The sequence below is a fragment of the Channa argus genome, chromosome 14 (genome assembly GCF_033026475.1).
Source record: "Channa argus isolate prfri chromosome 14, Channa argus male v1.0, whole genome shotgun sequence".
Taxonomy (NCBI): domain Eukaryota; kingdom Metazoa; phylum Chordata; class Actinopteri; order Anabantiformes; family Channidae; genus Channa; species Channa argus.
Genome location: NC_090210.1, coordinates 7,037,164 through 7,060,661, shown reverse-complemented (window position 1 = coordinate 7,060,661; position 23,498 = coordinate 7,037,164). Strand labels below are relative to the sequence as shown.

General features: G+C 41.3%; 1 protein-coding gene across 1 annotated transcript in view; it reads left to right on the top strand.

Annotated features, from left to right (window-relative positions):
• Nucleotides 1–23,498, top strand: part of LOC137098305 (receptor-type tyrosine-protein phosphatase S-like) — a 64,586-nt gene that overhangs the window by 18,431 nt on the left and 22,657 nt on the right. Inside the window, exons 4-10 of the mRNA XM_067474425.1 lie at nucleotides 411–552; nucleotides 8,237–8,425; nucleotides 15,618–15,728; nucleotides 16,494–16,505; nucleotides 19,849–19,863; nucleotides 21,191–21,460; nucleotides 21,887–22,266. Of these exons, the coding sequence (XP_067330526.1) occupies nucleotides 411–552; nucleotides 8,237–8,425; nucleotides 15,618–15,728; nucleotides 16,494–16,505; nucleotides 19,849–19,863; nucleotides 21,191–21,460; nucleotides 21,887–22,266 (1,119 nt within the window). The remainder of the gene's footprint in view (nucleotides 1–410; nucleotides 553–8,236; nucleotides 8,426–15,617; nucleotides 15,729–16,493; nucleotides 16,506–19,848; nucleotides 19,864–21,190; nucleotides 21,461–21,886; nucleotides 22,267–23,498) is intronic.

The window sequence follows — 23,498 nt, the reverse complement described above, 5'->3', positions numbered from 1 at the left end:
TAGTGACTACAATCACTGTTCAAAAGCTACAGTCAATCCTATGAAGCAGGCCATTGCAAAGAGTTGTTCCGTCCTACAGCTCAGTAGAGGCCTGACTGTATGTCGATGCAGTAATGTGACCTAATGCTTAGAGATACTGCATTTCAATCAGAGGATCTGCCACCTGGTACTGTAAGTATCTCCACTGCTGGAGTGTCTTGCGACTGACTCCCTACCTGCTCTGGAATTGTATGTACAGGTACATTTTCTGTATCTGTGCTTAATGGGTTTTTCTTTAGGAGGCTGATAGAGTATTTTACTGTTGTTAAATTGCAATACAGGCAGCAATATCATTTGTTGTATCATTGTGATCCATTTGTTTCCTCTGCTGAGGCTGGTGTGTCTTTTCCTGTGGTTTTGTGGCTGTCTAGACAATAGAGTTTGATGAGGGCACAGGTGCTGTGCTGAGGATCCAGCCGCTCAGAGCACCCCGAGATGAGAACATCTACGAGTGTGTGGCACGCAACAGTGAGGGAGAGGTGTCTGTCACCGCAAAGCTGGCCATAATTAGAGGTGAGACAAAAAGAATGCACACACGCACACACACACACACACACACACACACACACACACACACACACACACACACACACACCATATCTCCATCCTTTTCCACGTGAGTGAAGTTTTCTTCGCAAACATCTGGCTTCAGACATCGTCCCTGGTTCCTTATGCTGTCGGTTGTAGATGTGACAGAGGAGCCATGCCACACCCTGTCTCCACAGCGGGCTGCAGTGAACTGTTCTTTTTATAGTCCCTCTTGAGTGCAGCCGAGCGTGATCTGGCCACAAAAAGGACTAGCTTGTGTGCTTGCTAACGGGTATTTCAGCATCCCAGGTTGCCATACTCCCTGCACTTCCTGGCCAGAGTTACATGTTGGGTGTTAATCTAACGTACACTGTTTCCTTGGAGGGGGAACTTATCTAATGTGCTGCTTTAACATGCTATGAACTTTCTGAAAGCCTAAAATCTGAGCACTGGCCATTTGCCCAGCACAGCAGGAAAGGATGGAGAAATAGAGGGATGGCTGCTTAGGCAAATGCTACATGAAAAATCAGGGGATTAGGACTCAGTTTGGCAGACAACCCATTTCTACCAGGGGGAATTGACGAAGAGAAGGAGAGAGGGAGGAAAAGGTCAAGGTGAGGTAAGAAGGTGCATGATAGCGGATGGGGAGGTGGGGGTAATTTGAGTAACACAGCAGAATGGTGTGAAACAATAGTGAAGAAAAGGGGACGTGGGAGAAGTGTTGGAGGGGGTGTGGGAGATGGATAAAGACTGTGGAGTTGGCAGGGCTGTGTGGGAAGCAGAAGGCTGTTAGCCCAGGGAATAGACTCCTGTCCATCTGTTACCCAGCCCATCATCACTGCACACACAGCCCCAATCTAAAGCACATTACGACATAAACTACACCTCGAGGGCGAGCCTCTCAGTGTGTGTGTGGCTGTGTGTGCCTGTTTCTGTTTGTGTAAACTTTTCTCCTACTGAGATCTGTGTAGCGTGAGTTCCCCTGTCCCCTCTGTGACAATAGAATCAGCTGTCTTTGATTCTTCCTAATAGGCTGATGTATTCTGTGCAGTAAATAGATTATTGGACTGCAATGAATGACAACAATTTTGGAAGCAAAACACCAACCAGATTCTGAACATGACTAGCCACAATAATTAAATCTTTTGCAGCACTGGATGAGTACCCGCAGACAGATTGGAGACATATTACAACAGACAAAACAGCATTTTTTATATACTTGTTAGATCATACACACATACACTGTGACGTTTTGCTATACTCTACAAGATTAGCTGTTCCTAAATTATTATTATAAATCTGATGTCATGATATCAAAAATGTAATTAAAATTGTATTAAATTCATTTACCATATAATGATAGACCATTTAATCCATATTTCCCACCTACTGTAGATTCTTTTTTTGAAGGGCTATTTTAATATTAATCTGTTCTGGTGGCAGGTGATGTACAGTATCAGTTCCAGCTTTTGCCATCAACAAATGACCTCCCTTATTGATGCAGACTGTGGCGAGAGTGAGGACCTCATCACAGATTGAGACAGAGAAGATAGACTGCAGAAATGTACAACATACTGTGTTTGAATCTTAGCTAGTGTTAACCTTCTAGCTGGACTGCCAATGTGTACTGTATTGGAGAATGACCTGCTGTGGCCTTCATAGCATTTCCTTATCACCCTATGACGGAAAAAACAAATAGATCCTCACATTCGATTGGTTTTGCAGGCCGACTTCCGACCAGGAGTGGGTTGGTCATGTCAGTTTGTGCAGACCCTACCAAGGATGGGGGTTCTTGGCTCCAACAGGCTACTCCTGTTTCAGGGGATTCTGGAGGGGAAAGGTCCTCCACCCCAAAAGACCTACACTGACCAACTCCTTTAGTGCTCATCCGCACCCTATCCCCCTCTCAGCTCCTCGCGTCTTACCCTTAGCCCCATGCCCCCTTTTTGACATTTTTTTAAATGAGGCAGTGCTTGGAGTCAGTAGGAGGGTCAGACCAAGGGGTTTAGTTACTCTTTAATTCTGTTTATACGTAGGATTCAATCCCTCAAATCGTTGCATCTCATCACAACTGGAAGTCAAAATTGTCTCCTCTGCTTACAGTACATTATATGAAAAAGACCTGTGTCCTTGACATTTTACAGATTTAGGGACCCAGACATCATCTGAGGCAGCTGCTCATTTTGTGTAACGGTGAATTTATTTCCAAGCACTAAAAATGCTCCAAATGCAGTCCCTCAGCATATGTGGAAAAATAATGACTTCTTATACCACATTTCTCTTCCTGACAAAATATGACTAAATGCTTCTGATTATTTAACGGTATTCTCCCAAAGCCACACATGCCTGCAATCTACCATTGGCTGAGCGATATGCTATGTGATAAATGACCCAAGAATACTGTCAAATGCACAAAAGCCAGCAAAGACTGTGTTTAGGTTATTCTCTTTTGAAAAAACAGGTCAATGGAGAAAATATCCACTAACCACTGAAGTAGAAAGGAGGCTTTCCATTACTGACCAAATCCTTTCACTGAAAAGTCTTTTCATCCACTGATGTGCTTCGTCTCGTCATTTTGTGTAATGGTTGACCAACACTAATAGCAGTGTTATACTGTGAAGGGCTTGTGGTTGGCCACAGGATATGGGCTAGTGCTGCTATAGGCTCCCTAATGGATGGAGATGTGGTAGGTTATGGTCAGGGACATGTTTCTTTTTTGTGCCTTCACCATCCCACTACCTACTCTTCATCTTCGTTTCTCTTTTTCCTCACTAAATCTTTCTGTCTTTGACTCTTGCAGCCTCGTCTTTGGCCCGCAGCATTGTCCGTGTCTAATTTCTTCTCTCTTGTTTTATTCATTTTTTCATTTTCTCAGCCATCCATTCTGCCTGACCCTCACTGTCTATCTGGACTCTTTCTCTCTCTTCTCTCCCTTTTGCATTTAACAGGATCTCTGGTGCTTAAACCCCCCCACAACCCACCCCATCCCCTTTCTACCCAAACTGCTCTTTTCTATGGACACTGCAGTTGTGTTGTTCTGCCTTCAGGAGATGTGAATATCTGCAGTTCTGCATGTTTGAAAACCTCTGGTGGGCGAGAGATTTTCATCACTGCAGCAGTGTTTATGTGTGTGTGTGTGTGTGTGTGTGTCTGCATTTGTGCGCGTGTGTGTGTGAATGCGCGTGTGTGGGTTCCTTCATTTATGGGTGTGTAGGTTTGGGCATATCTCTGCGTGTATATTGCTGGTTTGTGCAGTGTAATCCTGATTATACTCACCTCCCAGTGTCCCATTTTAGGAGAAATGGAGGCAAGGGATGGGGGAGGATGAGGGTGAGTGAGAGAGAAGGGGGAGGAGAGATGTTCTGCCACCAAGGCAAACACCCTTCATATGAACAACAGAGTCAGATCAGTGATTCCCTCCAGGCGTCTGCTCCATTGACAGGCCGGCGGCTAAAGCAGCATTTCGGTCTGGAAACAACTGAGAGTATCAACTCGGCCTGCAAGAGGATTACGCTCCTTCAGTGGAGAACTGGCTCTTTTATCACATTTTTATTTCCTCCTCCCATTTGATTCTTGCAGTCAATGCTTTATACATGTTTGTATGTTATAGAGTAATTTGTGTGGCATCATGTTGTCTTGTTTGTTTAGTCTGGATCTGTGAGGAGAAGCAAAGTAGGGCCCAGGAAGGTGGGGAGACATTGGTTTTTGGTGGAATACATCTACAATGCTAAGTCTGATTTTCCATTATGTTGCGATCTATTATCATAAAGGTCCATTAGCATTTAAAGTGCTCCCCTTCAGCCTTTCTGCAGTCTATAGCAGTCAGGACATTACAGTGTCTGACAACTTCTGTGCCCTGGCAGATTAAACCTGAATTAGGCTTTCTAGGTTTTAATTCTGGCTCCTATCATTGACATGGTCATTCCCCACTGAATTAGATAAAAAAATGAAAATGCAACCTGTTTCCTGACCAGCAGAAATGCGCTTCGTGTGGAATAAGGTGTGTATGTGAGTGCATCTGTGTTTGGGTAAGTCAGTGTGTGAAAAGGAAATACAAAGAGCAACAGGGAAAGAAAACCTGGACTCATATTTGTTTGTTTGCATCATATGCATTATGTGTTTGACTTTGTGTGTGTCTTTTTGCACTAGTGTGTGTGTGTATGCGTGTGTGTGTGTGTGTGTGTGTGTTGACGCATGAGTTGCATATTTGCCCAGATCTGGTTGGCTCCACTGACTGGTTTTGGGCACCAGGCCTGATTGCCCTTCTGCAAACATAACCAGGCCAAAATGTGCGCTCCCAACCTCTTGATACACACAAATTCACACAAACACAAAGCTCCAGGGAACAATGTGGGTTGGTCCTTGCCAATGTTCCCCCAAACCGTGTTGACACACACAGTGTTTATGTACACAGGGCGCATTTTTCCATAGGCTATCTTATCAATTTAACCAGGAGATGAAAAATAAGTGCTACATTTGTGCAGCAGTGTTTGTGTTTGATAAATGGTTCATTTGCTGAAAAGAGTGATCAAGGCCATGTCCGCAGTATCTATTTCAAGCACCCGCTGACTCATCCAGGAGCCTGGCAGAATACCTGTAGCTCCCTACTCTCCTCTCAAGTGAACTGTGTTTCAATGTCCAGGACCAGTTTCTGTCTGCTGGCTTATCTATCTAGATTTGAGTGCGGCTTTCATGATTTAGTCATTTCTCAATAAAACAAATGATTAGAAGTCCATCAAAAAGCACATACACGCATATGCTGAAAAATACAAAGCCAGCCAAGACATCTGGTAGCCAATTAATGAGCTTCTCCTGGAAACAGGACATAGGCTCTCTGACAACAGACACCTTTATCTTCCTGAATATTATTGTCATCATCCTGGTCTTCATTATATTTCAACTGTGCTTCATTAGTCAGACTATTATAATATGTATATGATAATTGTGCATTGTGAACATATGCTGCTTGCTTGAGTTTTACAAATGTTGGCTTTGCTCATTAACAGTAAAATAACAGTGCCTGTGGACTTCTTCCTTTGAGTAAAGCAGTAATAATTAGTTCAATTAGATTAAAAGATAACTGCAGTTTATCTGAATCTCCCATATTTACCACAGATCTGACTATTGTAGTTCATGCTAGACTTAAACATACCACCTTTTAGATAAGTGCAATATTAATAGCACAGATTATCTTGAAATCATAGAAATAACTGAAAAGATTTAATATTTTAACTTTTAATTTTTTAAGCAAAGATGCCCGATATCTGCTGATTCTAGCTTCACAAATGTGATTTTTTTTCCAGGTTAAAACCATGTAAATGGAATACGTTGATGCTTTAAACAGATTTTGGACAAAACAAGGCCCTAGGGAAATCTAGTCTTTAATATATTTTATATTATTTATAATCTTACTATTTTTCTATCTGTCTGTCTTTCTACTCATACATCCCTCCATCCATTAATACATCCATCCCCATCTCTCATTTTCCCCTAACACTCACTAATGTTTTAATCCAAGGTCCACATTCACTCTATATTTGCAGCATTGATAAAGACCTGACTGGAATGCAGAGTCAAAATCCCTACAAACACACATACGCACACATACTCAAATGCATGCACACCCTAGGAGCCCCACTGCAGTGGCGTGCTCTAATTAACAGCCAGGGAGTCCATGTACTAGTAGCCGGCGGGGTGATAAAAAGACCATCTGAACCCTCTCAGGAGAGGGGTAGGGTTGGGGGAAGGCAAAGGGGAGCAGATGTGGGCCTTGCATATTCCTTGCCCCGGGGGAGCTCACTCCTTGACCTGCCTATCGATCTCCACCCTCTTCTTTTTTTTCTCTTCTTGTTTCATCAGTGGCTGTACCACTAGCCTCCATTCGTATGTATCATTAGCACTGATCAGTCAGTTTAGTTGAGGAAGGAGGCACCGGGAATGAAAGAGCCCCCACAACAAAAACACATGTACACACACACACACACACACACACACACACACACACACACACACACACACACACACACACACACACACACACACACACACACAAACACTCTGCTCTCTGTTGGCTGACGTCAGAAGGATGGAACGAGGCCTGTTTGCCACCTGAGGTCAAATTGTAGCATTCAGACTAAACATTGTCACCAATCTCGCCTCTCAATATGATTCTTCTCTTTTGATTTTTGGCATTTTGTTTCTCCTTCCACCTCTCAGCCAAGCCATCCGCATATCTCTCTGACAAGGTCTCTCCAAAGCTGATGACTGTGAAAAGAGAGAAAGGGAGCGATAGATCCTATCTCCACTCAGCCTCTCAACCCTATCGCAGAGTGTGTGGAAACAGATGGCACACGTCTGTCATGTGGTTAGGTAGCAGGGAGCCCGGAGAAGGAGAGAAGCAGAGGAAAAACACACAGACAGTTGACGTGGCCACGGTCTGCGTCTCGGACTGTGTTTGGCTCCAGATTTGTCAGTGATGCTGGGATCAAGCTTAGAAAACTTTTAGTTTGTTTGGTTCTGCTTGACAATCAAGAGGCTCCTGTAGGTTTGATTTATTAGCCTAGCAAATTGCTATGTAGGTAATTGCTTTGCTGCTGTAGGAAAGTGAAATATATAATTATGGTTGCAGGTATGGGGGAGGTGTGTGCGCGTATGTGCTAGAGAGATAGAGTGGTTAAAAGGGTAAGGAGAGGAGGACGCAGGAGGGTTGATAGATGCTTGATTACGTGTCTGGCCATCTGGACTGTTGTCACCGAGATGCTTAATCCCATTCACCACAGAAAGTGTATGTGAATGTGTTTGTGTGTGTGTGAAATAGAAAGCAACTGCTTTTCAGCATACGCGCACCTTCATTTTCCTGGACATGTGTGGACGTGTCACCATGCATCATTCCACAAAAACAGAACATAGATGTGGTATCATATATGCACACACACAGGCATCATCGACTGCCCCTTCAGCGTAATAAGACATATCCAAACGCATGCAGACACATCCCAGATCGGCCTCTCTAATCGTTGGTGCATTTTAACAATTACTGCTAACAAGTCCTTATTACCCCCAGTGCCCTGCCCCTCCTCTTGATCCCAGCTTCTAATTGCTGCTGCTGTTTCTGAGCAGCTCTCTGCATAGTTATTAGACAGAAATCATTACCAACACATAACACAAAGCCATGCCATGGAAAAAAACTCACAGTTCAATGTCACTGCCACCAAACACCTGTGTTTCTAGGTTAGGAATGCACTGTACGTGTGACAGTGTGTTTGGCTGTGTTTATATGTGTGTGTACGAGCATGTGTCAGCACTTAAGTTAACTCCTGCTGACTGGGCGGTATGTTTATACTCCTGTAGAAACAGCCTGTCTCACACACACACACACACACACACACACACACACACACTTAAACCTAGCTGTGTCTCTGCCCGCCTACTAGATTACCTAATGACTAGTTTGCTGTAGGAGGGAACACACAGCTTTGATGAGGAAAGATATGGTGACTCTGCCATCCTCAGCACTATCCAAACTTTCTACAGAGGTTCAAGGGGGGTTAGTGGCTCTCAAATCACTCTGTGATCCAGTTGTTTGTGTTTAGCAAAAACTCAGCTGTTGAGTTCTAAATGTAGCCTGCTTTTATTTAACCTGAACACTATTTGTTTCCACCTTTCACAGAGGACCTGTTGCCGTTCGGCTTCCCCAGTATAGACATGGGTCCCCAGCTGAAGGTGGTCGAGCGGACGAGGACAGCCACAATGCTGTGCGCTGCGAGCGGCATTCCCGACCCAGAGATCTCCTGGTTCAAAGACTTCCTCCCTGTTGATCCCAACACCAGCCAGGGTCGCATCAAACAGCTCCGATCAGGTGCGATAGACACGTGTCAGTCAGATTATTTAATTTGCAAACTAATAAACAATGGCTCATCTAGAGCTTAGCATCACTATGAGGTAAAGTCCCTGCTGCTCTAAATTTGGTGATTGAGGGATTACATCCTCCTGTCTGTGTTATCTACATTCTTTGGGAGTGAAAAACCTTTTTAAAGCCAATTTCATAAAAGGATAATTGTGCTGTTCTTAAGCCAAGGCAAAAATGCTGTTTAACATTTGGAGGAAATTATTATTAGAAGACACTTTAAAGGCACAAAGTCGGTTTCTGCTGACAAAACATGAAAGGATTCAATTTAAAAAACATATAGGCCCTATTACAAGTGGAAGAATTTCACACAGAATTGTAAAGTAAATCCAGTTGGAAAAAATACTATGCTATAATAATTTAATAATCAGTCTTCCCTAAAGTAACCATAATTCTCTTCCCTCAGATCTCAGACTCAATAAATACAGAGAATGCATTTAATGGCCCGGTCTGAAAGTGTGTGAAATGACCTCAGTATCTTAAACTGTGAGTGTAACTTTGCACAACACAGCAAGAGGCAAACAGGGAGGGAAGAGTTTTTGCTGCTGAGAGCGGGAAAAGAGTCTGTGCATTAAGACAGATCGAGGGATAAATACAGAGGAATCACATATTGTGCTTTAGACAGTTTGTTCAGCTTTGTTTATGCTCTTCTGTATAGATGATACACTGTCTCCTGAAGCAGGCAGACACGTATTTTCTCAGCCGTTCCCGCTCAGCCATCCTCAGGGGGAATGAAAGTGATGGTGAGGCGAAACCATTTTGTTGTTACTTCATCCATATTCTCTTTGCTCCTCCGTCCTGCCAGCTCTGATATCTCCCTGCTGTCAGCTAGAATCCTTCACTGATCACTAGTGCCCTCTGTCAACCTTGTGTCTACGTCTTCATTAGGAAACTTTGCCATTATGCATTTAAACAAATTTATGTTTTACAGACTTTCAAGGCAGATCTAAAAATATTTATTGGGGTGGCCAGACTTGGGCACACGTTCAAAGTAGGTGGCACTTGTGGGAAAAAAATTACCAGGTTTAAATCTTATATTAAATATAAGATTTAAACCTGGTAATATATTTTATATTTTTTGGGTGTAAAAAATTGTATATTAATACTAATATGTTTATCAGTTTAAGAAATGAAAAATAAATAAGGATTAATGAAGAGGACGACCTTATAAACTGTGTTCCTGACAATTATGTTCATCCAATATATATTTAATTTCTTCGATTCTGAAATGTGCGTTTCAGTTAGCAGTAATCAAAAGGAAATGTTCCTTTGAAATAAAACATTTAAAAGCATAAGTTTTGCACTGCAAACTATAAGAAAACTTTCAAAGGTGAAACAAAATTTTCTATTAACTAGATAATAAAAAATAAACTGTCTAGGTCAAATTCAGACAGATGGTCTGGAACAAAAACAGCACTACTATCAAGTAACAAGAAGGGAGAACATTTTACCATATTTACCATCCCATTTTCTGGCATCACCGAGTAGAGGTGGAAGAAGTACTCAGATCTTCTCAGATGGTTGAAGTACTTTTACAGGTACAAGCCATCCAATAAAACTCTTGAAAAAAGTGCCAAAGTGAAAAAAACTTTAAGGATCAAAATGTATTAAATGCAAGAGTCTCTTGTAAAGCCTGACGTGACAAGTATCTGATTCATTCAAAACCACTTTTTTAAAATTGCATTTTTAAATTGCTGCATTGCTGTTAAAAATGTGTTAAACTGCAGTATGAATTGGAAAACTATTATTCATTCAGCCCTAGTTTGTAATCGCATGTTTTCGGAACTGCTTTGGTCAATTGTAGCGTGTGCAAGATGCTCAAGTCTCTTGTGTAAGCAGAGACCTGTTTTAGATCGAAGAGCCAATTCAAGTATAATTTCCAAATAACCTACAAATGTGTAAAAATGGATAGCTCCCCCTGTGATATATAGAAAGGTGTAATTGCCTTTATGTAAACTATTCTGCAGTGCAGGCGTGGGTGGGATGTGGTGTGAGACCAGCTTTGCTGCTGCATGGATTCAAAAAAAAAAAACAATAGACTCACTCACAAAACAATAAAACAAACCAACCAGAGCACAGTAGTTATTGTTTTATAGATTCATAGCTATAATTAACACACTTCAAATGTTTTCACATTTTCTACCTATAATTTAAAAAAAAATGCTGCAGACTCTAAACCTCTTCATGCTTTTGCTGTTTTCCCCTGTTTTCACGGGTACACAGTATAACACTTATTTCTGATTTATTACATTTGTTAATTATCTAATAATCTGTCCTAATAACTTTAACTTGACTGTTCTGAGATTCATTTTGTCATCTGCAGGGTGTCACATAGAGATGACACTGATTCACAGCTACAGTATGTTTGGCCACATATCACATCAATGAAACAGTAGCAAGACAAATGGCTCCGTGAGATTCACTGCAGGGTTTAATAGGATTTCAAATCACCAAAAGCATCACAAAGCTGAACAACAAAATGCACTGTATAATGAACCAAACACTGCAGTGAAATGACTTGAAGGAAATCAATTACACCTGAGCTGTGCACAAAATAGCATCGAGATATGTTATGGATGAAACACTCCTTTAAGATCTGTTTAATGGGGGCACCTTCCAAGCAATGCCTCTGATTTAGTGGACGTCTGCCAGCTCTCGTTGGATGGCAGCCAGTAATCTGTTTTGGGCCACAAACATTGTTTTCTGTTTTTGTCTTCTTTTTCTTTGTTGGGCTTGGGAAACATTTTTATGGCCCATGTGGGTCAGGGTGAAAAATGATATTGAGAGTGATCGCACTCAAATCCCACAGACGACGACTCTGAGCTATTTCGCAGCCTATAAGTATCCATCATCTCTAGTATATTTCCACTGCAGGTAACTGTCCAAACGATGGACGTCAACTAATGTCAACTCCATGTGAACACCCCCCCTACACACATACACAAACACACACACACACACACGGGCGCATACACACACTATCACCTTTCTGAGAGACGAAACATATGGCACAGTATAGAGTTGAACTTCTCCTGACATCTTTACATCTCAACCAAGGCAGCCATCTAGTCCCATCTAATCTATTTTTATGCCATCTGCTGCACGATTTTAGATGTGCATGAAGAAAAGCATAACAAGTATCTGTCTGTCTCTGACATTTGGTACTGAAATCTGAAGAATCTACCTAAGCACTTAACTGACTTGTAGGCCTACACTCTTAACAGATGGCGTGCAGACCCTGAGGTTGATTGCTGGGTAATAGATGGACCTGTCTCACCTAAGAGGTTGTGGTAAAGGTTGAGGTCATTTTCATCGAGAGCAAACAAAGGAAAGGATTAAAACATACAGTAAAGGGAGATATTTAAAGTAGCCACAAAATACAGAACACTTAAGATTTGTTTTAGCTGCTGCAGCACCTCACATCACCTTTTGTCAGTGCCAACAAATGACACTTGAACTGGAACAGTTACAACTTCTAGTGGTGATGTTATTACCATGGTCTCTTCTCACGCACTGATTTGTTTGCTGTAGAGTCGATCCGAATGATTTCTTTCACCAAAGGGACAGATGCTGATTTTAATGCTGAATCGGCTGAAAAAGTTCCAGCAGAAATGCTTATTTTCTCCAACCAACTTTCCAAAATGCAAAGATTTGAAGTTGTTATCTTAGAGCAACATTATTTTTTTTTAAAGGGAGATCCATATAAGTTTTGGCATTTATTAAAAAAAATTAAAAAAAATAATTTTATTATTTATTATTATATTTTATTATTATTAATATTAGAAGGTCTTCGTTAACGTTCAACGATCAGACATTTCAATCTCTCAGCAGTGTCTTTTTAAATCTGTTTGGTTGATGATTACAAAGAAATATTAAGTAATAGCAAGCATTTGCCTAGAATATAATATTTAGCCCCAGTTAAAAGTTAATGTTTCACCTCATGGGAGACTGGAGTCCAGGTGAACTGTTCGACCTATATGTTCTGACAGAGGTATCAGGTTAGGTCTATCTGCTGTCATCTGATCAGCCTCAGACCAGCAGACACCTCGTATGTTTATGTATGTGTGTGGTGACCTTTACATGTGCACAGTATATACGGTAGTGAACACCTTTCTTTCTTCATGTATGGTAATGACATATTTTGCATAGAAGAACATCTCAGCTCCAGATTTCAAATTTGTGCTGATGGTTAGCCATATGAGCTGCTTCCAGCTGTCAGATGAGTTCTCATTTGCTGAGCTCCACCTGCCCAGCTCCATCTCTCCTCCACTCTTTCTCTCGCTTCTCTTTCTGAAGAAGAGACTCAGCTCGTAGAGCAGATAATTTATTCCTGTTTATCTCCTGACTCTGCCCTGTACCGCGGGGAAATCCAAAGTGGAGAAATGGAGAAAAAGAGGAGGGCACGAGCTGTTTTCCTTTCATGTACATGCAGAAGACAGAAGCAAATGGATGACAGCTTCAGCTAGCAGAGCCTCAGCTCACTAAAAACACTCAGACGCACAATACACTTGTGCCCGTGCTGACTATAACAAGTCAAACTTTCCCTCCTCTGAGCCTTAAAATACACTGTGTAACTTCAGCATTTACTGATCAGATATTGTGTCATTTGGAGACAAACCATCTCTTTTAGTGCTTGAACAGCCACGTTTGAAAGATTTAATAAGCAGCTTCTGCTGTCTTTGAATACGGAGCTGCAACTGGTGATTATCCTCATTCTAATGTGCTAGTTTTCTTCTTGATTAATAAATAGTTAGGTCTTACATTTTAGAAAAAAGGCAGTTTCTAGGTCCCCACAATCACCACTACCACCCACGCTAACGCCCTAAAAATAGTTTACAGCAGTATAATACAGAACACAGCAACAAATTCTCATGACAAATTAATTTGTCAGTGATGAAAAAATCCTATTTGCCACTTAAGTATTTCCATTTATTGCTATTTGGTACCTCCACTGTGCTGGATATTGCTACTCAATCTAGTTCAGCCAAAGTTTATGTTGAAGTGTATTTTAACATGCAATAACAGAACATTTACAACAATGTTATGTTTTAAAATATGAATAACAGGTTTACATAGTAATATGAAGACGTAAATAACATCTACCCATCCATTATCTGTAACTGCTTATCCTATCTTTGGATCGCGGGGGCAGGGGGGGGGTGCTGGAGCCTATCCCAGCTGTCATCGAGCAAGAGTAGGGGTACACATGGGACAGGTCACCAGTATATTTCTGGGCCAACACGCTTTTATTCAAAGCGAATTACAAGCGTGGTACAAGGCAAGCAAGAATCTAAGTCAAGGGGAAAACATCAAAGCCAAGCCTTATCAGAAAGGTGTTTACATTTCATGAGATGCAAGAAAGAGCAGAAAGGAATTTTTTATATTTTTTAAAATAGATTTAAGTGCATAGGAAGCTGCAAAAGAGTTTAAAGCAGTTTTTTGGATATTGGGAGTGAGTTTGCTGAGCGTGCAGAGTTTGGCAGCTTGTTCCACCATCGTGGGATCACTGAGCTGAAGAGTTTTGATTGGTGTCTTCTGTGTGGTGCTGGGACCACCAGACGTTGTTCATTGGAAGAGCGCAGCATAGAATTGTAGACCTGAATGAGGGAGTTGAGGTAAGCAGGAGCTGTTGAGTTCACCACCCCGAAGGCAAGAGACAGAGCTTTGAACCTGATGCTACAGGAAGCCAGTGTAGAGATCTGAAAAGTGGTGTGACATGCATCCTTTCTAGCTGATTAAAAATGAGGCGTGCTGCTGCATTTTGAATTATATGCAACGGTTTGCATACTGGTAACCCCATTAACAAAGCGTTGCAGTAATAAAGACGAGATATGACCAGCGCCTGCACAATGAGTTGGGTTGTATATTACTGTGAGGTAGGGTCGGATCTTTCTGATGTTGTAGAGGACAAATCTGCATGATCTGGAGTCTGAGGAGATGGGGTCCTTAAAGCTCAATTGGTCGTCGATGATGACCCCCAGAATTCCCACCTATAAGCAATGCAATAAGCAATAAGCAATGAACCTAACATGCACGTCTTTGGACTGTGGGAAGAAAACCTGAGCACCCAGAGGAAACCCACGCAGTCACAGGAAGAACATGCAAACTACACACAGAAAGGCCACGGCCAGCCTGGGCATGTAAAGAACATCTTACTATAAATGTTACCCTATTATTAATTAGCTATTATTTTCACTTTTTGTTTTCTGAACAAAACAACACTGCTTTGTATTAGACGTGTGTGTCTGTGTCATCAATGTGTATGTTGTGTGCGTTTTCAGTTGTGTCTTTTTCCTGCTTGTGTAATCCATGGTTCTGTGCTTTCTCCTCAGGCTCCATGTTAAAGTCAGTTTCAGATGACAGACTGAATGTGACAGAGCAGGCTCAAAGTGACACAAATAAGAAAAAAAAATCTCTGCTGCTAATTCAAAAGGCCATTAGCGAAAAAAAAAAAAAGAAATAGCAGTAAGAATAGAAACCTGTGAAACAAACAAAACAAAAGAATACCCGACGAGCGTTGTGTGTAGTTACAGCATGTTTTGGGAGACACTGTTTATCACGGTGGGATCAGGGTAGGATGATAACAGTTTAGGAAAAAAAAGGAACAAGATGAGAAGTTAAAGAGCATCAAGTCATTGCTGTGGGGTAAAGCTTCGTAGCTGCTGCCAGTTACCTGTCAAGACAGAAACAGGCTTTGTTCGCGTCAGCAAAGAGCCTGCTAGGAGAGGAATCACTAGTTTGTAAAGATGTATACAGAGGTATACATCAAAAGCCTTTTTAAGTGTCATCCAAGTTTAGGAAAAGTCATTTTGAGACTTGCGTGTGACTTCTAAACTTTTTGGAAGGAATCTCTGAATTTTAAATGTGCAGGCTTTTTAGGAGAAGGGGGAGTGGAGTAAAAATACAGCTGGTGGTATATAAGAGTGTGGCCCATTCATGGGGAGCCTTACAGAAATAACAGCAGAGCTGCCTTTGTTGGATGTTGAAGCAATGGAGAAAAGGATACCCCGGGGTCAGAACATAACAGAAACCGAAAAAGACCAACTGACAAACATCTCAGGATAAAAAGGACAGGATGCAAAAGAAACCAGACAGCGGCAGAAATGTTTTCTACACTAAACATCTCTCCCTGTCCATCCTGCAGGAGCATTACAAATCGAGAACAGCGAGGAAACGGACCAAGGGAAGTACGAGTGTGTGGCCACCAACTCTCAAGGCGTACGCTACTCCTCCCCTGCAAACCTATATGTGCGAGGTAGGACCATAACACAGAACACACGTGCACATGCACACACATGCACAGACACACGCAGGAACCACAGCTATTGAGGTGCTCTTGGTATTAATGTAAAGTTATTTCTTTTCCATAACTGTGCCCTTATATTAGTATTACTAACCCATCCATTGTCTACAATATATGTTGACCTTGTTGTTTGGTATTTCCCACAACCACCTTTAACGAGTCCAACTTAAACCTTGGTGCGAGCTCCTACAGTATATTCAATATGAAAAAGTAAAGTTGAGAACACACCTTGGTTTAACTGCATGGAGACATCAACGTCTGTTTACTAAAACTGTTTCTGTACTAGAGGCAGATAAAGAGGAAAATGTTGTGTGTGCACAAAAAACTGCACAGATTTGATTGAACGAAATTTGGAGATAAATAGGACATAATGAACTCTTAAACAATGGTATCTGTGCACCCACTTTATCCTGTTTAACTGATTCTAGCTCTGGTCTGTGGGTGCTGCTGTACTACAAGCTTAGACCATGATTATTGTTCAGATTTATAAGTTGTAGTTTTTATGTTAAGTGGGATGTCAGGAAAGTGTATGCAATGTGTGAAGCGTGGTGCAGGTGTTGTGTGTGTGTGTGTGTGTGTGTGTGTGTGTGCATGTGTGTATGGTGCAGTGGAACGAGTGGCTTTGCGCTGGCTGTTTTTATTCTCTCTGTGTTTCCCCGTTCTCTCTCTCCCCCCTCACGTCATTGTGTTCTGCATCAACCCCCTTCCATCCCTCAGAGCTTCGAGAAGGTTGGTGTGCTCTTTCTTTTCTTTTGTTACTCCTTTGTTTCAGAAAGCTTCACTTATTGAAACAGAGAGAAACAAAAAAGAAAAAAAAATATTTTAAGGACACCAGAGTAGATTTAAAGTGAAATGATTTTGTCTCCGACATGAAGAGAGTTGATTTCTCTAAAGCTGCTGCGATGATGAAGTGGTCTGCCTACGCGGCAGAGTGCACTGACTGCATTGTGAGGCCTTGTGTGCAGAACCTTTGGTATTGCCTTCACTCCCCGATCAATGTTCCTCTGCATGGTATGATCTTGTTGTCATGGAGACCCAAGAATTGGAAGATTAAAAAGAGGCGATGTTTGCATGGAAGGAGTGAGAGAGAAAGAGAAAGGAGCACTGCTTGCATGTCTGTTGACTGATGGACTGAAACAAGAGCATGGCACAATGTGTGTTCACGCCTATTGATATGCTCGGATTGTGATATTATTGAACTTGCTGTCTTGTCATGTCTTGCTACTGTCTCTCTCTTTTTTTGGGGTTTTTGTATCATCTTGGATAACGTGGTGTCCCAGCTCCCATGTCATCACATCTGCTCCAATTCTGCACTTGTTGCATTGAGTGGAACTCTTGCACCTGCAGTCATGCTCGTACATGCGCTTCAGATCTGATGTTACATGTGCTGTGCAGGTTTGTAGGAGCAGCATCATTTACTGGGCTGAATTCATTTCATAAACCCAAGATGTATTTCAACTCCAGAACACTGCTACTGCTACCTACTTCATTAAGTTTTTTTTTATTATTATTATTACATTTAATGAGTAGCTATCCTTACTCAAACCTCTAGTGTGTAACCTTTTTCAAATATTTGTTAGTAAAAACATGCTCCAAGACATATCTTAGTGTGGAGAGGTGCTGTCAAAGCATTTATGTGTAGCTTTTGTAATTTCATAAGACTTATACCTGAAGAGCTATAGGCAGGGTGTAGCCAAATGTAGCAGAGCAAACAGAACAGGGAGTGGAGTTGCCTGGGTGGAGCAAAATGGATTTAGATTCTCATGCTGCTGCTCGCTTCATTCCCAAAAGCTGCGTGGTAACTTTAACAAATTAGGGTTTTACATACAAATATATAATCATCTAATTGATATTATAAAGTTTAAAGATTGGGTTAAAAATATTATTTTTATATAATTATTTTAATATAATAATATGTCATTTTTGTAAGTAACACATTCTTCTAAATAATTTAAATTTTCGTTAATACCCAGTAAAAATACTTAGATAAAATACTTATACACTTATATAGCTACATTAACTGATGCTACTGACGTAGTTCACATTTTTTTACACTTTTAAATGTGTGTTGTTGCTTTGTTTTAGCATTTAACTAACAGGCCCACAACTGCCACTTTCAACAATAGGTATATGTGCTAATAATTCCTTAAACAATATTTTTCAGTGTTGAACTTTTGGTTTCAGTGGGATATTAATTTACAAATTGTACTTAAATGAAGGATCTAGATAATTTTTACTATAATTCATACTGACAGTACACTGTCAGTAAGCTATACAGTATTTACAGGTGCAGGAATATGATGACTTCAGTGTTTCATAGACCAACTGCATGTTTTACTTTTCCTCACTGTTGCTATCTCCAGCAAACACTCCAATACACCTCTGTTGACTGACATTTGAAATTAATCATATCCATTCACAATTTTATATATCTAGAGGATATTAATAATTCTCTTATTACCGTGGTTAATAAAAGCTGTGTCCTTGAGACAGACATGGTGGTGTTCCTTAAATGTCAGCCCACCAACCGTCCTGAACGGCTATATAGCAGCGCTGAGATACAGCAGTAATCCTTGTGGCTGTGCCAAGGTCTCCCTAGTCCGTAGCCTCCAGACTCCCTGCAGAGGACAGGACTAATGATAGCTCCACTAATAAAGATTGAAGCTCCTGGCTCTTGCAAACTGTATAGAAAATGGAGGGGTGTCATGCGACCCAGCTCGATTAACTTTAAGCTAGAGGCTCTGTGAGCATGTGAAGGATTATCCCTTGTTATGAGCTCACTTCATTGTAGAGTACTCCGCTATGTCTCAGAGGTAGAATCTTCAGTCTTCTCTGGTTCTGACTGAATTTTCGTTTTTTTTTTTTCACCTCCCCTTCACCTTCATCCCATCAAAGCTCATATTACCAAACTAATTCATATATTGGATTAACTGTTTTCTTTTGTTTGTTTTTCACATGGTTCATACAGCTACAAGAACTAAAACTGAGTGAATAAAACTGACACTCTTCTCATGCTGCATCGCACCTGCTGTGTCTGTCATATGCATGTAGGTGTCTGTTTGTCTCCAGCATGCTGAGATGAGGAGATGCCTGCCTAATCATGTCTGTCTCTAACAGATCTACTTGTCTTTGTCTCTTTGTCCCTTTCTTGTCTTCAACATCTGTATCCAATTCTGGGTATCTTCCACCTTTTTTTTCCCTACAAAGTTTTGCAGATGCTTTGCCCTTTTATCTGTTCATGAAATGACAGTTACATCACAACAACTTTTTTTTTTTTTATTTGTTGAAATCATGCAAAAATGTTAACTTCTATCCAACTGTCTCTAGATTCTTTGAGTAGGGGGATGAGGCCCGTGAAGATTCCAAGTAATGATGTTACACATTAAGGAGTCGAGGTTATGCAGCAAATGTACCCATCTTCATTTAATTTATTTTTAATTGCCTTTTGCATATATTGATATATTTATGAATTAGAATTGCTTCTGGGTTTGCAAATCTTTTCAGTAAAACTAATTTATTGCTTTCCTACTGGTTTTAGCAGATTAGTTTTTTTTTATTTTATTTTAATAATTTTTTTTAGTTGTCTACTTTTGGAGCATTTGTTGGTTTACATAATCATGTTGTTATTACACGTATAAGCTTCCTACGAGTTGAGTTTTTCAACAATGTTTCTGCTCTCTGTCTGCCTTCCCTTTCATTCTCTCCTTTCATCCAGAGATGTTTGTCCATTTTCTCTCTGTCTCTTTGTGTTCCTGTGTTGTGACTCTGGGGTACCCTCTTCTTCTCTGTTCCTTCAACATCCGATCTCTAATAGTCCTTTTATTTCTTTTCTCACTTTTGAAGAAGCCTAATTTCTGAATGGGCCTGACTCTGGTTTATAGCTGTGTTTTTAAATAGATCCATGTTTTTTTCTTCTTCCTCGCTCCTCTTTTCTTCCCCCCTTTTCCCTCCTTCCCCAAAACCCTCTTCTAATCCTCTCTTTATCTCCACTTCCCTGTCTTTTCCCCCTTCCTTTCCCTCCCCCCTTTTTTTCTCTTCTTCTTCTGCATTCTGTCTGCACCCTGATGTGTAGGAGCGACAGACACATGTACATAAGTTTATTAACTTATAAACATGCACATACTACCTCACATATCGCTCTTTTTGCTCGCACTCGTTCTTTCCCGTTCTGCCTTTTTCATGCTGTCTTGGTGTTCTTTACTTAATGTGTCCAATGATCACTCTGTAATTGCCACAACACCCTATTAGAACCCTCGATCCACTCCTGTCCACATTTTCAATTCATTTGACTACACAGTGTATCAGTTATGAATCCTATGTATTGTACAGTATCTTGTTGTACAATGTGGCTGTCCTTTGCTACATTGCTTGTCATTGTCTGGAAGAGAAGCAGAGCTGCCTCTCTCTCTTTCTTTCTGTCTCTGTCTCTCTCTCTTTAACACCTCCTCTATGCCTCTCTCTGTCTCTCCAGTGTCTCTGCTCTTGTCTTGCTTCTTTCTGTCTCCCTCTCAGGCTTCAGTTCTTCGTTCTCTTCTTTGTGTTTCTTCACCATACTATCCCTCTTGAGTCGCCCAGGCATGCAAGTGACCTATGAGTTCAGTCTCTCGGTGCATCTCTCGCTGATATGTAGTCAACCAAGCTCCGACAGATGCAGTATTAGATGTAACTTGCCATTTCACTTGTTCTTCTCATGGGGACGTAAATAGCAAGCGGGGCCTATTGATCGGCCCCAAGGATGCATACACCCTCTAAAAAAAGAGTCCATCTATTGCAGAGGCACCTTAAGACCCAGAAATCTCAATGAAGTAAAGTTCTCACTGAAGTTTGTGGTAAAGTTTAGCATGCCTAAAGGGGGAAATATAATCATGATAAACTAAAAATCAATACCTTAATTTACAAAGTTTTATGCCTCATATATTCTGCTGAACTAATAAGAAAACTGTTAAAGCAGAGAAACTGACTATAGGTATCATGTCCTGGTTGAAGTGATACTCAAGAGTTTGTCACAATATTATTTTGAGTAGGCAGCTCACTCTGATTGGTTGAGCTCAACACAAGATTTGTGTCTTTCTGTTGGAGTCATCAGTGCCATAAAGTAATTGGGACTAAGCTTGAAATATCCCTTTGTAATTTTCTGTAAAAACCCTGAAGTTCATTCTCCCCCTTCCTGTTACCTCTCCTCTCTTTCTTTTTATCTTTCTTGACCCCTTCTCTCTCTCTCTCTCTCTCAATCTCTATCTTGCTTTCTGCCTCTCTCTCTCATTCTCTGCCCCTTACTCCTTCCCCCTCCTTCTGCTCTCTCTCCGCCTTTCTTCTCCTCATTCCCTTACCCTCTTTTCTCCTCCCCCACCTCACCCACCCTGCAACCCCCATGCCCCTCTCCTTTTCTACCCCCGACTCTCCTCCTTTCCCAGTGCGCCGTGTGCCCCCTCGTTTCTCCATCCTCCCCTCCAACCATGAGATCATGCCGGGCGGCAGCGTCAACATCACCTGTGTGGCCGTGGGCTCTCCCATGCCCTATGTCAAGTGGATGCTGGGCACTGAGGACCTGACCCCAGAGGATGAAATGCCGATTGGCCGCAACGTGCTGGAGCTCAACGGTGTCCGGGAGTCAGCGAACTACACCTGTGTGGCAATGAGTAGCCTGGGTATTATCGAGGCCACTGCACAGGTCTTAGTCAAGAGTAAGGGACATTCTACTAACAAGATTAATCGTTGTCGCTCCTAGAAAGGGGAAAGAATAGTGGGACAATGTCTTTTTGCTTTATTGAAGAAAAGATTCAGTTGGATTGGGTTTTCATCCGAAAAAATAATACATAATAAGTACTGTAGAATTCAGAAAACCCTCAACACTGTTTAGCCTTACACATAGCATCGTGCAAGGTCAATTTAAATATAATTCAAAATATTTTTATATGCTGAGATTTTTTTTAAATGAAACTATATTAGAGTAAACTTGCAACTTTTAATCGAACAAAACTATGCACAAGATTAACAGCACAAAGGAAAGTAGCTGCAGTTATCATATGACATAAGGCCATAACATGTGAGTTATGGACAGAAACCAATAGATAATAAATTGTATAACATTCTTCACCTCTCTTTCCAAGCTTTGCCAAAACCTCCTGGTACACCCATTGTCACGGAGACCACCGCCACCAGTGTGACCATCACCTGGGACTCCGGCAATCCAGATCCCGTGTCCTACTATATCATCCAATATAGAGCCAAAGGGCCAGACAGCAAGTATGAGACGGTGGACAGCATCACCACCACCCGCTACAGCATTGGGGGACTGTACCCCAACACTGAGTATGAAATCAGAGTGTCAGCCTTTAACAGCATTGGCCAGGGGCCCCCCTCTGCACGCGTGGAGGCTCGCACAGGGGAACAAGCGCCGGCCAGCCCTCCCCGAAATGTCCAGGCCCACATTATTTCGCAGAGCACTGTGATGGTCCGCTGGGAGGAGCCGGAGGAACCCAATGGGCAGGTGGGAGAAAAATGGAAAAAGCTTCTTTTGGTTTTCTGCCAACCGGTTGTAGTCTTAAACATGTTCTCCCTGTCTGACTCAAAAATGTTAAATGCATCATAATCCTTCCCTGAGCCTGTTTCTTTTATGTAGGTTCAGCTGTCATCCAATCCCGAATCACATGGGACAAACTCTAGCAAACTAGACATTGTTATTGCTAAAAATACCCTATTTATTAAAATGTGCCTGAGTAATATAAGTGCTTAGACTTTCATTATAGTGCATTATGCAAGCTTTATTAAATGTTCTGCTAAACGTACTTATTAATGCTAAATGGTGGGACTTGCATTTACTGTACCCTCCCTGAGCCAAACGAGGTTAAAATGATAAAGGCTTAATAAAACTCACCATTGGGAGTTTTATTCCAGCGTGCAGGTTAGTGTACTTTGCGAGGATTGTGCCAGATTTCCCTCCTGCTATTCCCTTGCTACTTACCCTCTCTCTAAAGAAAGAAAAGGCAATCGGACTGTCCTCTCTAAGTTAAGCGCCCTCCCTCTTGAGGCCTATTTCCTTTTTCTAGTCAACCTAACTGTAGAGTAGGTTCATAAAAAGTGTTTGAGAGCATATGAGGATTAGAGATATGAAAGTGTAATAACATGAAAGATGCAGAGTTAGGGCAATGTCATGGCAGTGGGATTACATACTCTGAACTGCTCTAAACAAACCCCATAGGAGGAGATGGTAGATAAACTGGTTGGGTCATTCTTATAGTAAGGTTTGTTTATCAGTGTACAATATGTGAGGGCATCACATAATTCACATATGTGAATCTGGCTGCACAAAACACTTGTCGTGTTCAAAGATTGTGTTATGGATTACACTGAATGGAGGACAGGGACATTAAATTAAATTTAACTTACACAACAAAGGTCATCAAAAGATTGTCATTGTTAACACACTACAAGTCAAAACCGTACACACAGTTTTTTATTGTGCTTTAACCCCGAATGTACACAATGTAAAGGCCAGGTTAGGGGCTTTGTGTTAGTTGGAAGAGGATTACTGTATGTGTCAGAGGTGGTGGATGAGTAGGAAGAGGAGGAGAACAAGGAAGAACATGAGCAGGCATATCAGATAACATAAGAGCAACAATGATAAATAGTGTTTGGTCTCATTCTCTTTGGCCTCCATGCTGAAAAATACATGTATAATTTACAGTACAGTAAAAGTACACAGTAGGATGTCTCTAGATA